Genomic DNA, 15,072 nt, shown 5'->3' with positions numbered 1-15,072 from the left:
TTTTCCACAGTGGCTGCACCGATTTCTGTTCCCACCAACAGTGTACCAGAGTACCCTTTTAATTCCTTATCAATACTTGTTATCTTTTGTTTTCTTTTTTTCTTTCGTTCTTTCTTTCTTTCTTTCTTTCTTTCTTTCTTTCTTTCTTCCTAATGAAAGTTCTACTAATAGATATGAGATGATATCTCTGGTGGTTCTGATTGTATTTCCCTGATGATTAGTGATATTGAGCACCCTTTTATATAAATTGTTGTTTATTTGTATGTCTTCTTTTTTTTTTAAAATTTTTTTTAACGTTTATTTATTTTTGAGACAGAGAGAGACAGAGCATGAACGGGGGAGGGTCAGAGAGAGGGAGACACAGAATCTGAAACAGGCTCCGGCTCCGAGCTGTCAGCACAGAGCCCGATGCGGGGCTCGAACTCACGGACCCCGAGATCACGACCTGAGCCAAAGTCAGCCGCTTAACCGACTGAGCCACCCAGGTGCCCCTGTATGTCTTCTTTAAATAAACGTTTATTCAGTTCCTTTGCCCATTTAATTTTTTGATTTAAATTTTTTTAATTTAAATTCCAGTTAGTTGACGTACAGTGTCATATTTTTTTCAGGTGTACAATTTAGTGATTCAACAATTCCATTCAACAGCTGGTGGTTATTACAACAAGTGTACTACTTCAACCCCATCACCTATTTCACACATTCACCTACCCATCTCCCCTCTAGGAACCACTAGTTTGTTCACTATAGTTAAGAGTCTGTTTCTTGGTTTTCCTTTCTCTTTTCCCCCCTATGATCATTTGTCTTGTTTCTTAAACTCCACATATGAGATCCCAGTCACTCAGCCGTATTTTTTAAATTGTTTTTCAATGTTTATTTTATTTTTGAGAGAGAGAGAGAGAGAGAGAGAGAGAGAGAGAGAGAAAGACAGTGCAAGCAGGGGAGTGGCAGAGAGAGAGAGACACTGAATCTGAAGCAGGTTCCAGGCTCTGAGCTGTCAGCACAGAGTCTGATGTGAGGCTCAAACCCCTGAACCTTGAGACCATGACCTGAGGTGAAGTCGGAGGCTTAACCGACTGAGCCACCCAGACACCCCTCAGCCATCTTTTTTATCGACTGGTTGCTAGGGACTAGGAGGAGGAGGATATGGCGAGGTAGTAGACAAAGAATATGAAGTTCAGTTATGCAATATGAATAGATCTTAGAGATCTTCTGTACAGCAGAGTGGCCATAGGAAATAATACTGTTATATACTTAAAAATTTGCTGAAAGGCTAGATCTTAGGCTAAGTGTTATTATCACAAAATAATAATAATAGTAATAGTACTAATATAATAAAAAGGGTGGGAGGTAACTTTTGAAAAAGATGGATAGAACTTATAATGATGGTTATAGATATATACTTATCTCCAAACTCATTAAGTTGTATACATTAAATATGTACAGCTTTTTTTATGTTGATTATATATCATTATATATATCATGATATCATATATATAATTATATATATATCATTATTATATATTATTTTTTAATATCCAAGTTGGTTTTTTAAAATGGCAACACAAATTGGGTCATTCTGAATTCTTTGAGGTCTAATGGAGAGAACAGCAGCACAACACCATCTCAAGATTTAAGAGATAAAACAAAGCCTGGAATGAGAGAAAGCACAGATTCTTTTCTATTTTTATGAAAACAGCAGCACCTTCTGGTACTTTCCTTTCAGAATTTGGGATTCAGAGGATTGATCTGATACAGTTGGTAGTTTTGCTTAAAGACCTTCCTATTAAATAGATTCAAATATTTTTGAAGAACAGATGGTATAGACTAGAGGAAGAGATAAACATTGTATGTTAAACATTTTATTGATCAATTAAAATATCATAATTTAAAATGTTGATTCTACTATGAGAGTCATGCATGTCTGTATGTGATTGAGAAAGACACAGAGAGAGTGGGGAGTGGGATGAGTATTTATTTTCCAAAGTTAAAGCAGCTCTTCCTCCAACCTCCCTCCTTCTCCCCCACACACAGGCAGGCAGATGGTTTTTCTTCAAGGAGTTAGGGAAGTTGGCTTTCAGTCTTGAATCATGTGCCTCTGGGCACTTTGAAAACTGCCTCTTCTGCCTATTTTTAAGACCAGTTTGAAAAAAAAAGATAGGTAAGAGTAGAATAAAGAAACCACCTGTGTGGATTTGATTTTAAAAAAAGGCAGGGTATAAAGTGAGCAGCTCTTTGAAAAGAATTTAGTTATAGAACGAATGCAACTTTCCCTTCTAGCATTCTTTGTTCTGTTTTTTCTAAAAGGGAATGAGTTATTGATAAATGAATACCATCATCTCTGCATATTATTCTGCTTGACACTAATTTTCAATCATGTTAACCTTTCATCTCTGTGAAACATTTATGTATGAGAATTTCCACTCTTTTTGGAGTACTTCTTTGGACGTACCAGTCATTCTCACAAATTGTATAGACAGAATATTGGATAAACCGTTAGATTCACCAAAAGCTAAGCAATCAGAGGAAAAAAACCACCACAAATCACTGTTTTAAATGGAATTAGCAGGTAACTTTTCCATCAGTTCATATATTTATGGGAGATATTTTGGCTAAGGCTGAATGTAAAAACGATTATGTGTACTTGTTGATTATGGAAGGTACAGGAACATAACAAGCCCACAAATAATCCTTGTATGTCCTGCTCTGCCCTTGCATGCTATCATTCTCCCTCAGAAGTCTGAGCTGTGTCCAAAGTTGGTTGTAGGCTGTGTTTTTGACAATAGCAGGGTTGTAATGGAAACTGTCTTCAGCACCTAAGTTATGGGGCCCGATACAGTGAGTACCATACAAGTAGTGGGTCTGCCTGCCCTAAATTATGCTTGTTAATGTGACCCCATCATTATTCCCAGGATCTGTGCCCTTCGCCCTTGATCTCATTTCTGCAGGATTTAGACAAGTGTCAGACCCTTGGAATGCTACACAATAGTGACCTTGATTCTCTCACTTTGCTGCAAAAAAAAAAAAAAAATGAGTTTAAATCTAGTGTTAAAATGACATGGAATGCTTTGTAACCAGATTAGTCCTGATACAAAAAAATCCCTAGCCCTCTGTCCAGAGGCATCTGGTTTTTGGTTTGGCTCAGGCTTTCTGGTCATAAGGGTAGCTAGTGCATGTACAGAAGACTAAAGCATCTTTGTTGTTGTTGCATTTGGTATATGGGGAATTTCAGGTGATTCTTTCATAGCGTTAAATTTCCAGATATTATTTCTAAAGCTTTGCCCTTATAATTGTCAAAATACAACTCTTTAAGGGGAGAAAACAAACAAACAAACAAAATACTGCTTGGCACAAGATGCCAAAATAAAGATGGTGGGATGTTTAGTGTTTGATAGATGAACAAGTGGAAAGGGGGTGTAATTTGGAACCAAGAGGCACCACCCCAAGGCTGGTCCCAAACTCCTTTGGGGGGAAAAAGCAGTATTTAATTACATCTGGTACTCGTTAATTCTTTTTGGAGTCTCTTTCCAGATCTGTTCCCCCATCAGCCTCCCATCGAGCAACAGAAATTCCAGATGGTTCCCTCCATATGCCCATGTTCATTCTCTCAAGTAGGATAGATTGGTCACTGACAGAGCAGGATGGAAAAGCCTTGGTCAAAGCAAGGCAAGATGAAAAGCATCAGGCCACAGTTAATTTAGAGGTGGTCTATCATTCATGTTTTTAAGTGGTTTGTATAAATGTTACTGAGTGATTTTTTTTCTGAAATGTTTTGAATAATTTCATGGAAATGAAGCTACTTAAAGAAAGTGGCATATTGATCCTAACTTTCCACACCTGGGAAAGATAGAAATTCACTAGAAGCTGTCATTGTAGCTCAGGGTTGGTCAGTTTGGACGTGTAGCTGATCTGCTCTGGAGACTAGTTTGGAATGGATTCTTTTGCCTATGTTTCTTGTGTGGATAGCTGTAGTCTCTGTTATTATGGTACAAAATATCCTTGATACAAATATTTATAGGGCATTTGTTTCTTTCATCTTCACAGAATTTTTTTTATTAAGCACATTGATAGAATTTCTATTTTGAAGTAGTTGGGAGTAAAGATGAGGTCAACCTCCATTTAATGAAAAAATATACAGTTGACCTTGAACAACATGGGAGTTAGGGTGCTGATCCCCCACTCTGTGCAGTCAAAAATCTGTGTATAACTTTGAACTCCCCCAAATGTAACTATTAATAGCCTACTGTTGACCAGAAGATTTACCAATTACAGAAACAATTAATACATATTTTGTAGGTTACTTATAATATCTATTGTAGTCTTACAATAGTAAGTAAGCTAGAGAAAAGACAATGTTATTAAGGAAATCAGAAGGAACATAATGGACATTTAAAGTACCATATTGTATTTATCAGATACAGTGGATCCATGCAGTTCAAACCTATATTGCTCAAAGGTCAATTATATTATCATTTCAAGTATATCGCATTGTACTTATTTGTTTATCTGTCCTCATCTGATGATGGGAAACATGTCTTCCTCATCTTTGAATTCCTACCACTCAACAAGATTTGACACATCACGCGGGAGGAAAAGAAAGAAGAAAAGGTGACTAGACAGATCCAGGCAATTTCAAAGTAAAATAAGAGCAATGTTTCTACTCTTGTCTTCATCCTATACTTCCTCTTGTATAGCTATTAGATTTTACATGCGGGGTATGTGTATGTTCTTTGGCGTTATTTTTGAGTATCTACTGTTCAAGGTCCTGAGCAAGTAAATGTGAGAATTGCAGCTGTGGTCTCTGTTCTCATGGAGCTTGGAATAGTTAAGCTACCTGCGATTTGTGTGAAATTTGTTGGTATATTTGGAATGGATAGGGCAATCAAAAGGAGAAATTTCTTCTAAGAGGAGTATGTGATAAAGACCAAAAGGACGGAAATTGTCCTATTTTAACTGATAAGTATGTTAAAACGAAGTCTAATATCATGCTTTTGTGCGTGTGAGTACTCTGTAGATGAGATAAAACATTTATTGAAGCAATTTAATCATTTTTAAAATCAGGCTTGGCAGACAACTGTTGGTAGTTTGGGCCATAGGTTGGAATAGATAGGGATTATTGGCATAGAACTTTTTTAATTTTTAAAGGTGCTTGCGTGAAATAATTTGCATCTTAATTTTGAAGTCATATTAAACTCATGAACTTCCAAAATGTGTGTTAAACCTAGAACGTTCTCTGGATAATTCACTCTTTTGTTTGAATGTTTAAAAAAAAATTTTTTTTTAACGTTTATTTATTTTTGAGACAGAGAGAGACAGAGCATGAATAGGGGAGGGGCAGAGAGAGAGGGAGACACAGAATCTGAAACAGGCTCCAGGCTCTGAGCTGTCAGCACAGAGCCCGACGCGGGGCTCGAACTCACAGACTGTGAGATCATGACCTAAGCCGAAGTCGGACGCTTAACCGATTGAGCCACCCAGGTGCCCCTGTTTGAATGTTTTTAAAGCACCAGAGATGAAATTGGAATATTTATTTATTTTCGTCTTAGCCTGATGGTTCATTTGTATCTGTTACCAATGTACTCTTGAGTTTAAGTTGTGTAGGGACCTAAACTCCGCAGATCTGGGAAATCTTTATTTAGCAACTGTATCTTTTTTTTGTTATTTATTTATTTATTTATTTATTTATTTATTTATTTATTTATTTGAGAGAGAAAGCACAGGCAGGGGAGGGGTAAAAGGAGAGGGAGAAAGAATCTTAAGCAGGCTCCACACTTGATGTAGAGCCCGACATGCGGCTTGAGTTCAAGACCATGAGATCATGACCTGAGCCAAAATCAAAAGTCTGATGCTTAATTGACTGAGCCACCCAACAACTTTATCTCTGAATTCACAATAAGCACAAGGGTTGTTAAAAATGGATTCCCATAAGAAAGTTACAGTGGGTGAGAAAGGCATAATTACACTAAGGACCAGCCCAGTGACAATCATCTCCTTACACACACTAATTATGGATGTAATTATAGTATGTTTTAGTGTTCTGATATTAGAATGTATAGGGTATCATGGGATAGCAAACCAGAGACAGATTTCCATGGCAGGAGCGGTGGATCCAGTGAGGAGACTGGGAATATCTTACTAGCAGAGCTAAAACTTGGGTTGATTTTGAATGGGTGAGTAGGTGGTGGCTGTTGGACCACAGCCATACCTTGAGAACCATTGTTCTACTGTCCGACCAAGAGACAAGGGAAAGGAGAAAGTGCCTACTGGAGAGTTTATGAACCAGGCCTGGAGAGGTCACATTTCAATCCTTCCTATATTTTATTGACTATAGCTCAGTCATATGGGCTTCACCATATGCAGAGGAGGCTAGAAAAGATAGTCTAGCTGTGAACCCCGTAGGAAAAGAGAAATTGTTTGGCTTACAACCCTAGAGTCTCTGACACAGGAAGGTGTGGCAGTCTTATAACTAGCGAAGTAGGGACTAGAAAAGACACCCTATGAGAAATTACTTTGGTGGAGGGCAGGTCCTTTAGAACAGCAGGGTACATTGTTTCCTGGAATGAGACATGAAATTATGTTAGCAAAATTCCTTAAAACCTTTACATGTGTCACTGATTATGGTACTTGAAATTTAAGCAGAAACATTTATTTGAGATCTTTAATTTGTGTTGAATTACTACTAAGCCTCAGAAAGTAACACTTAATACTTTGGCATACACAAAATATTTTCTGTTTTAAATAAGAATTTTTATTCATGTATTGCCTTATTATTACTTTCAGACAAAAATCTTTGATTCTTTTTTTTATGAAGTTGTATGGAAACTTTATGAAATGGGCGATGAAGAACAATGGTTTTGTGTTGTCAGAGGAGCTCTACAAGCATGCCAGGTTAATTGACAACAGTACCAGTAATGAAAATATCCAGCATTTCTTGAGCACACACTAGACCTTTGCTTTACATGGTAGGAATTAGGAGATTGAGAATTACTTACTAGTACTGTATAAGCACTTTAGATTTGTGAACTCATTTCACCCTCACAAGAACCCTGTGAATGAAGCAGGCATTTTTATTATTCCCATTTCACAGATTAGATAACTGAGGCACAGAAAGGTAAATGTGTTGGTTCATACAGTTAATAAGTAGCAGTTCTGGGATTCACATCCAAATCATCTGACTTCAGAAGCCAAGGTCATATCTCTGCTTCTCTGCCTCCCTGAAATTACAGTCAAAGTGAAGGGAAGGGCCAAAGGATAGGGAACTTTCCTATACATGTGCACTAAAGTAGGCCTGGGGAGCTGTTTGAGGCATAAACACTGCCTTTTGGCCATAACACTTGTTTTTTTAGCCAATGGAAGGATTTATTAATCATGCATTTTTTTAAACTCCTGTCTCTTTATTAAGGCCTAGTCCTTTGAAAACTACTTGTTCTAGTTGCTGCACCCGGCCTGGCATTGGTAGCAACATAAGCAGCTCCTAAATTGCCTAGAGAATCTCAGGGTAAATCACTAGAGGAGAGAAGGCAATTCTTGTATTGCTTATGCGTCTGAGCAATTTCTTTTTCTTCCTCAGACAGGACTGTCCTTGTGGATATGAATCTTCCATTCCTCAAAGGCCTCTATGTGATGGGGACTTTAGAATTCCCTGTGGACAGAAGCAATGTTCTGAGTGTGGCATGCATGGTCATTGTAGGCGGGGAGCTGAAAGTTGGTGAGTAGAGGGCACAAGGATTGGGAGCATAATGGGAATTAAACTCTGTGAGAAGGGCCTTGGGAAATGATGGTATCATCTAGCAGGTTGCTTAATAGAGTTTGGGGAGGCTAAGGCAAGGGGCAAGTTTACTAGTAAAACTTTTCCTCTGCAAGCTTTAGACAACACAGACAGAAGTGACTGATTGGTCGGTCATTCTTGGATGTCCACCCACTGTCATCAGGCCATGTTTCTGGCCCTAGGGACCTCCAGCTGCTGCACATGGCAGGCCTCTTGTCCTTCTCCAGGCCACAGATCAATTCTTCCCTTTGGTCCTTTGTATGAGAGTTTACCTGTGGCTCATGCTTTCAGAAGGATTTATTTTTTGGTTAACTAACTCACAGTAAAATTTCAATTGTTATCTTAGTGTGGATCCTTGGGAATACAGACCTTAAAGCAAAATATGTGCTAATGCTTTACTGGGGCAAATAATCACAGTGAAGTGACAAAAGGGAAGTGAAAGAAAAAAGAGGGAAAGCAAGCACAAGATGGTCACAGCTGCTTAAGGAAACAGGGCTATTTGCTTGGCTATGTGAGGTGCCTTGAGAGAAGCCTTATAGAGTCACCACATCCTGGGACAATAAGGGGAGCAGCTGGGGAGAAGGGTGGAAGTTCACTTTGTTCACCCCAAACCCATGAACTTGGTCTTTCTTTGTTATGTTTCATGGCTCTCTGGGAATCTAGTGGAGGGGCCAGAGGCTCAGTAGATGCCAGGAGATGGGGCTACCCTGGGTAAGAAATGAAGCATGTTGCTGAGGCCAAGGGACAAGCGGTTGGTGTAGATCTGGAGGTTAGTGTATTAGTCAGGTCTGGTGCATTGGCTTATGCAAATAAAAAGTCTGAGTTCATATAGGTGAACTGTATACTTGGAACTGTTGTAAGAATTAAGTATACAATGATAGAAAAAAAAAAAAAAACATGTACTCTGACCCCAAAGGAACTACTTTTGAACTCAGTAAGGCAATCTGCTTTGCCCCTCCCACCCCCACCCCCAAAGGAGTTAAAAGAGAATTCCCAGGAACAGTAATACCTTACCCCAAAGAAGTAAGTTACTGATGGTGAGGAATGGAAATACTTAGATATTTCTATTAGGTAGCATCCAAATGTTAGAATCTCTGGTGAAAGAGATTTCTAGGTCTAACCACCTGTCTAGAGTTTAAATCACTGTGAAGATTCCTCAAAAATTATGGTCAAGCCATTTCTCAAATACTTCCAACGACAGAAAAATCAAAACATTTTAAGATAACCTGTTCTCATTTTTAAATTCTATTTAAATTCCTGTCCTTCTATTAAGTCAGTCTGTCTTTCTCTAATATCTGTTGGTTCAGGTTCTTTGATCTGATCTGTACAGGATGAGTTTCAAATTCCCTTCCCTTGATAGTCCTTCATTCACATTTTCTTGAATATTCTCTTTTTTAGATTTTGCAGTTCCTAATATTTTAACCACAGTTAAATCATAGTTATTGTAATCATTGTTATTATTATGATTACATAGTTATATTATTGTGATATCTTTTTAATCATAGTTATTGATACTTTAAAATAATTTTTATTTTTCCAATACAAAACTGGAAAATGGAGAAAAGCAAATAGAAGTTACATAACAGATATGAAGTAATCATTCATATTCCCAAATGTAAAGAAAACCACAGTTATATTTTGTAGTCTTGTCTTTAAATCATTTTTTTTCTGGCACATGCATATACACACATACACATACACGCTTTAAAACATAGAGTATACAATATGATAATCTTTTGGATTCTGTGTTAACAATGTGAGAATTTCCTCAGCACATTCTTTTTCCAGGACATGGTTTTAATAATGTTAATATTCCATATCTATGTGAGTATGTATACATGCATGTATAATAATTTAGTTAACCATTTTCCTATTGTTAATATCAAGGTTATTCAGATTTCTTTTTGTCCAAGTACCTTACTATGCAATGAACAATTTAGAATTCAAATCATTATTCATATCTCTGATTATTTCCTTAGGATAGACATTTGTAAGTAGAATTAATGGGCCTAAGGATAAGTGCATGTTTTTATTTGAATTGTGGTAAAATTCACATAACTTTACTCAAGTTAAACTCAGGAGCATTTGCTACATGCACAGTGATGTGCAACAATTACTTTTTCTAGTTCCGAAACATTTTTAAAAATTTTAATTCCAGTATACTTAACATACAGTGTTATATTAATTTCAGGTGTATGATACAGTGATTTTTGTTATTCAACAACTCTATATACTACTCAGTGATCATCATGATATGTGTTAATCCCCTTCACTTATTTTCCCATCTCCCCACCCACCTGTGCTCTGGGAGCTATCAGTTTGTTCTCTATAATTAAGAATCTGTTGGTCTTTTTTGGAAGAGTATCTATTCGTGTCTTCTGTCCATTTGCTAATTGGATTATTCATTTTGGGGGGAATTGAGTTTTATAAGTTCTTTATAGATTTTGGATACTAACTCTTTATCAGATATGTCATTGGCAAATAATTCCTCCCATTTAGTTGGCTTTTAGTTTGAGTGATTGTTTCCTTTGTGGCCCAGAAGCTTTTTATTTTGGTGTAGTCCCAGTAGTTTAGTTTTGTTTCTCTTAGCTTTTGTTTCTCTTGCCACAGGAGACATATCTAGAAAAATGTTGCTGTAGCCAATGTCAGAGAAATTACTGTGCTCTATTTTAGGATTTTTATGGTTTCAGGTCTCACGTTTAGGTCCTTAATCCATGTTGAGTTTATTTTTGTGTATAGTATAAAAAAGTGGTCTAGTTTCATTCTTTTGCATGGAGTTGTCTCATTTTCCCAACACCATTTGTTGAAGAGATTTTCTTTTTCCCATTGCATAATCTTGCCTTCTTTGTCAAAGATAAATTGACCATATAATTGTGGGTTTATTTCTGGGTTCTCTATTCTGCTCCACTGATCTGTGTGTCTCTTTTTGTGCTAGTACCATACCGTTTTGATCACTACAGTTTTATAGTGTAACTTGAAATGTGGGATTGTGATACCTCCCGTTTTGTTCTTTTTGAAGATTACTTTGGCTATTCAGGGTCTTTTGTGGTTCCATACAAAGTTTAAGATTATTTGTTCTAGTTCTATGAAAAATGCTATTGGTATTTTTGATAAGGATTGAATTAAATGTATAGATTGCTTTGGGTTAAATGGACCTTTCAAGAATATTTGTTTTCCCATTCCATGAGCATGGAATATCTTTCCACTTGTTTGTGTTGTCTTCACTTTCTTTCATCAGTATTTTATAGTTTTCAGACTACAGGTCTTTCACTTCCTTAATTAAGTTTATTCTTAGATATTTTATTATTTTTGATGCAAATGTAAAGAGGATTGTTTTCTTTCTCCTTTTTTAAAAATGTTTATTTAGTTTTGAGAGAGAGAGAGAGCATGAGCAGGGGGGAAGTGCAAAGAGAGAGGGGAATGGAAGATCCGAAGCAGGCTCTGCACTGACAGCAGGGCTCTAACTCCCAAAATGCAAGATCATGACCTGAGAGGAAGTCAACTGACTAAACCACCCAGGCGCCTCAATGGGATTGTTTTCTTAATCTCTCTTTCTCTTACTTCATTATTAGTGTATAGACATACAATGGATTTCTGTATATTGATTTTGTATCCTTTGATGTTACTGAAATTATTTATCAGCTCTAGTAGTTTTTTGGTAGAGTCATTAGGGTTTTCTATATATAGTATGAAGACATATGCAAATAGTAAAAGTTTTACTTCTTCCCTACCAATTTGGCTGCCTTTTTCTTTCTCTTTGTTGTCTCATTGCTGTGGCTAGGACTTTTAGTACTGTGTTTAACAAAAGTGGTGAGAGTAGACATCCCTGTATTGTTCCTGACCATAGGGGAAAGCTCTCAGTATTTACCATTGAATATGATACTACTTGTAGTTTTTTTCATATAGGACCTGTATTATCTTGACATATGTTCCCTCTAAACCTACTTTGTTGATGGTTTTTTATCATGAATGGATGTTATGCTTTGTCAGATGCTTTTTTTGCATCTATTGAAATGATCATATGATGTTTATCCATTCCCTTGTTGATATGATGTATCATAATGATTGGTTTGTGAATATTGAGCCATTCTTGTATCCCAGGAATAAATCCCCCTTGATTATGGTTAATGATATTTTTTAACGTATTGTTGGATTTAGTTTGCTAATCTTTTGTTGAGGATTGTTACATCTGTGTTCATCAGAGATGGTGGCCTATCGTTCTCTTTTTCTGTCATACTTGGTATCAGGGTACTGCTGTCCTCATAGAATGAATTTGGAAGCTTTTCTATTCTATTTTTTTTATTTTTGGAATTGTTTGAGAAGAGGTATTAACTCTTTTTTACATGTTTGCTGGAATTTACCTGTGAAACCATCTGCTTCTGAACTTTTTTTTGTTAGAATTTTTTTGATAATTGATTCAATTTCATTCCTGGTAATTGATCTGTTTAAATTTTCTATTTCTTTCTAATTTGTTTTTGGGAGGTTATACATTTCTAGAAATGGATACATTTTTTCTAGTGTGTCCAATTTGTTGGCATATCATGTTTCATAATCTCTTATTATACTTTGTGTATCTGTGATATGGTTGTTATTTCTCCTCTTTCATTTCTTATTTCATTTATTTGTGTTTTCTCTCTTTTGTTTTGAGGAGTGTGGTTAAAGGTTTATCAATTTTGCTGATCTTTTAAAAAAATCAGTTTCTATTTTCATTGATTTGTTCTTTTGTTTAGTTTCATTTTAGTTTATTTCTGCTCTAATCTTTATAATTTCTTGTCTTCTACTAATATGGGGTTTTATTTGTTCTTCTTTTAAGTTCCTTTTAGATATAAGTTTAGGTTGTTTATTTGAGATTCTTATTTCTTGAGGTAGGCCTGTATTGCTATAAACTTTCCTCTTAGAATAGCATTTGTTGCATCCCAAATATTTGGACCATTGTGTTTTCATTTTCATTTGTCTCCATATATTATTTGATTTTCTTTTTAATTTCTTGATTTGCCCACTCATTGTTTAGTAGAATGTTATTTAATATTCATGTATTTGTGCTTTTTCCACATTTTTTTTCCTGTGGTAGATTTCTAGTTTCATTGCATTGTGTTTGGAAAAGATGCATGGTATGACTTCAATCATTTTGAATTTGTTGAAACTTGATTTGTGGCCTAACATGTGATATGTTCTGGAGAATATTCCATGTGCACTTAAAAAGAATGTGTATATTATGTTGATTTAGGATGGAATGTTCTAAATATATCTATTAGATCCATTTGGTTTAATGTGTCATTCAAATCCACCGTTTCCTTGCTGATTTTCTGTTTGGGTGATCAATCCATTGATGGAAATGGTGTGTTAAAGTCCCTTACGATTATTGTATTATTACTGGTTACTTCTTTTATATTTGTTAATGGGTGCTTTATGTATTTGGTTGCTCTCATGCTGGGTGCATAAATATTTACAATTGTTATATCTTGTTGGATTATTCCCTCTATGATTATGTAGTGTCCTTTGTCTCTTGGTATAGTCTTTGTTTTAAAGCTATTTTGTCGGATATAAATATTACTACTCTGGCTTTTTTTTCACCTCCATTTGCATAATAAATGTTTTTCTGTCCCTTTGAATCTGCATGTATCTTTAAGTCTGAAATGAGTCTTTTGTAGGTAGCATATACATGGGTCTTGCCTTTTATCCATCTGTCACTCCATGTCTTTTGACCAGACTGTATGATTGGAGTGTCCATTTGTATTCACAATAATTATTGATAGGTATTAACTTATTGTCATTTTGTTACTTGTTTTATGGCTGTCTTTGGAGTTCTTCTCGTTCAGATTAGTCTATGTTTTAAAGTCCTCGATACATGTTGTCAAACTGCTTTTCAGAAAGATTTTACAAATTTGTACTCTGTTCACATATCTCAGAGTTATGAGATCCCCCACTCCCTGACATTGCCTTTAAACACTACTTTGTTCAATTCCTATGAGAGTATGAAGCCAGAGGGAAAGAATTTTTCCTGGGTGGACCCTGACAGAGTCAAATGAGTATAGCAGTGACCAGCATGGGCTCTAAGTCAAATGGCTTGGGATCAAATCCATGTTGGTTACCTACTTGCTGTTTGACCTTAAGCAAATTACCCTCTGGACACATCCATTTATTCAGCAGTAAAGTACATGGCAAAATGGAAACTTCCTTGGAGGAATGTTAAAACCATTAAACATAACAGTTTCTTCTATGTGCTTGGCATGTAATAAGTATTTGATGTTTCAGTTTATCTGTCAGGGTGCTCGCAGAAAATAGATGTCATACTGAATTGGACTTATTTGAGGAAATGTTAATGAAGGAGAGAGTCACAAAAATCCAAATGGCATGGGGAATTCCCCATGGCTAGTAACAGCAGAGCATCCTTACTACCCTTTGCCCTAAAGGAGTGAGAAAAAGAAGTCCTTGCTGGAATTAGAGATGGCAGAGGATGTATGGAGATAACTGGCAGAAAGTACCATGACCTTTTGTGTCTGGGACTAAATAACTCAGTACAAGGAACAGCTAATAGATATAAAAAAAACCTTGATCTCACTTTCTTTGTTTCCTCACCTCCTGCTTGTGCTTCATTTGACTAAAGCCAACCGGAGCTCAGAGTAAAGGAGAGCTCAATGTAGTACCTGCAGGTCAACAGTATCCTGGGGGCACTGAGCAGAGGAAAGAAAGGCAGACTTTGAAAATGGAGGCATCAACAGAAGCTCTCCAGCACAATTAGCTTCTAGCTACCATAATAGATACCATCTTTTTATTAATATTTCCAAACATTGAACTACCTTCTCTGTCCAGCCCTTTATGCAGTTGGTCCTGCCAACTATATTGTAAACTGTAATTCTTACTATTTATTTATTTATTTATTTATTTATTTATTTATTTGAGCAAGAATGTGCACAAGCAGGGGAAGGGCAAAGAAAGATGGGGAGAGAGAATATCAAGCAGGCTCCATGTGCAGCATAGAGCCCAGCACGGTGCTTGATCCCACAACCCTGGGATCATGACCTGAGCTGAAATCAAGAGTTGGAAGCTCAACCAACTGAGCCACCCAGGCCCCCCAAATTCCTACTCTTTTGTGTCCTGCCTCTAATACATATCTCTACATTGTACACTTGTGTAAGGATTATTTTGTTTTCCCTTCAGTTCTAGGGGGATCTAAATGTAACACTTTTTAACTTACCTTTTTATCATTTCAATCCATTTTTCCACAATGGGGAAATCCTTTTAAATTCTGATCTTTTTCTCTCAGATTAAGCTTGTTTGCTCATTTATTTAATGTTTTATAAAAT

At 36.4% G+C, this 15,072-nt stretch overlaps 1 protein-coding gene across 9 annotated transcripts in view; it reads left to right on the top strand.

Annotated features, from left to right (window-relative positions):
- The window catches only part of PKHD1 (PKHD1 ciliary IPT domain containing fibrocystin/polyductin), a 490,229-nt gene that overhangs the window by 295,230 nt on the left and 179,927 nt on the right, over window positions 1-15,072 (top strand). For all 9 annotated transcript variants that reach the window (XR_007152423.1, XR_007152424.1, XM_047860172.1 and 6 more), the window contains one exon: window positions 7,568-7,705. Coding sequence is in view for 7 of the 9 variants with exons in the window: in XM_047860172.1 (XP_047716128.1) it covers window positions 7,568-7,705 (138 nt within the window). In the remaining 2 variants the exon portion in view is untranslated. The remainder of the gene's footprint in view (window positions 1-7,567; window positions 7,706-15,072) is intronic.

Source organism: Prionailurus viverrinus, chromosome B2 (genome assembly GCF_022837055.1).
Source record: "Prionailurus viverrinus isolate Anna chromosome B2, UM_Priviv_1.0, whole genome shotgun sequence".
In the NCBI taxonomy this organism is placed as follows: Eukaryota; Metazoa; Chordata; class Mammalia; order Carnivora; family Felidae; genus Prionailurus; species Prionailurus viverrinus.
The sequence above is the reverse complement of the archived record's forward strand: the minus strand, read 5'-3'. Positions and strand labels throughout refer to the sequence as shown.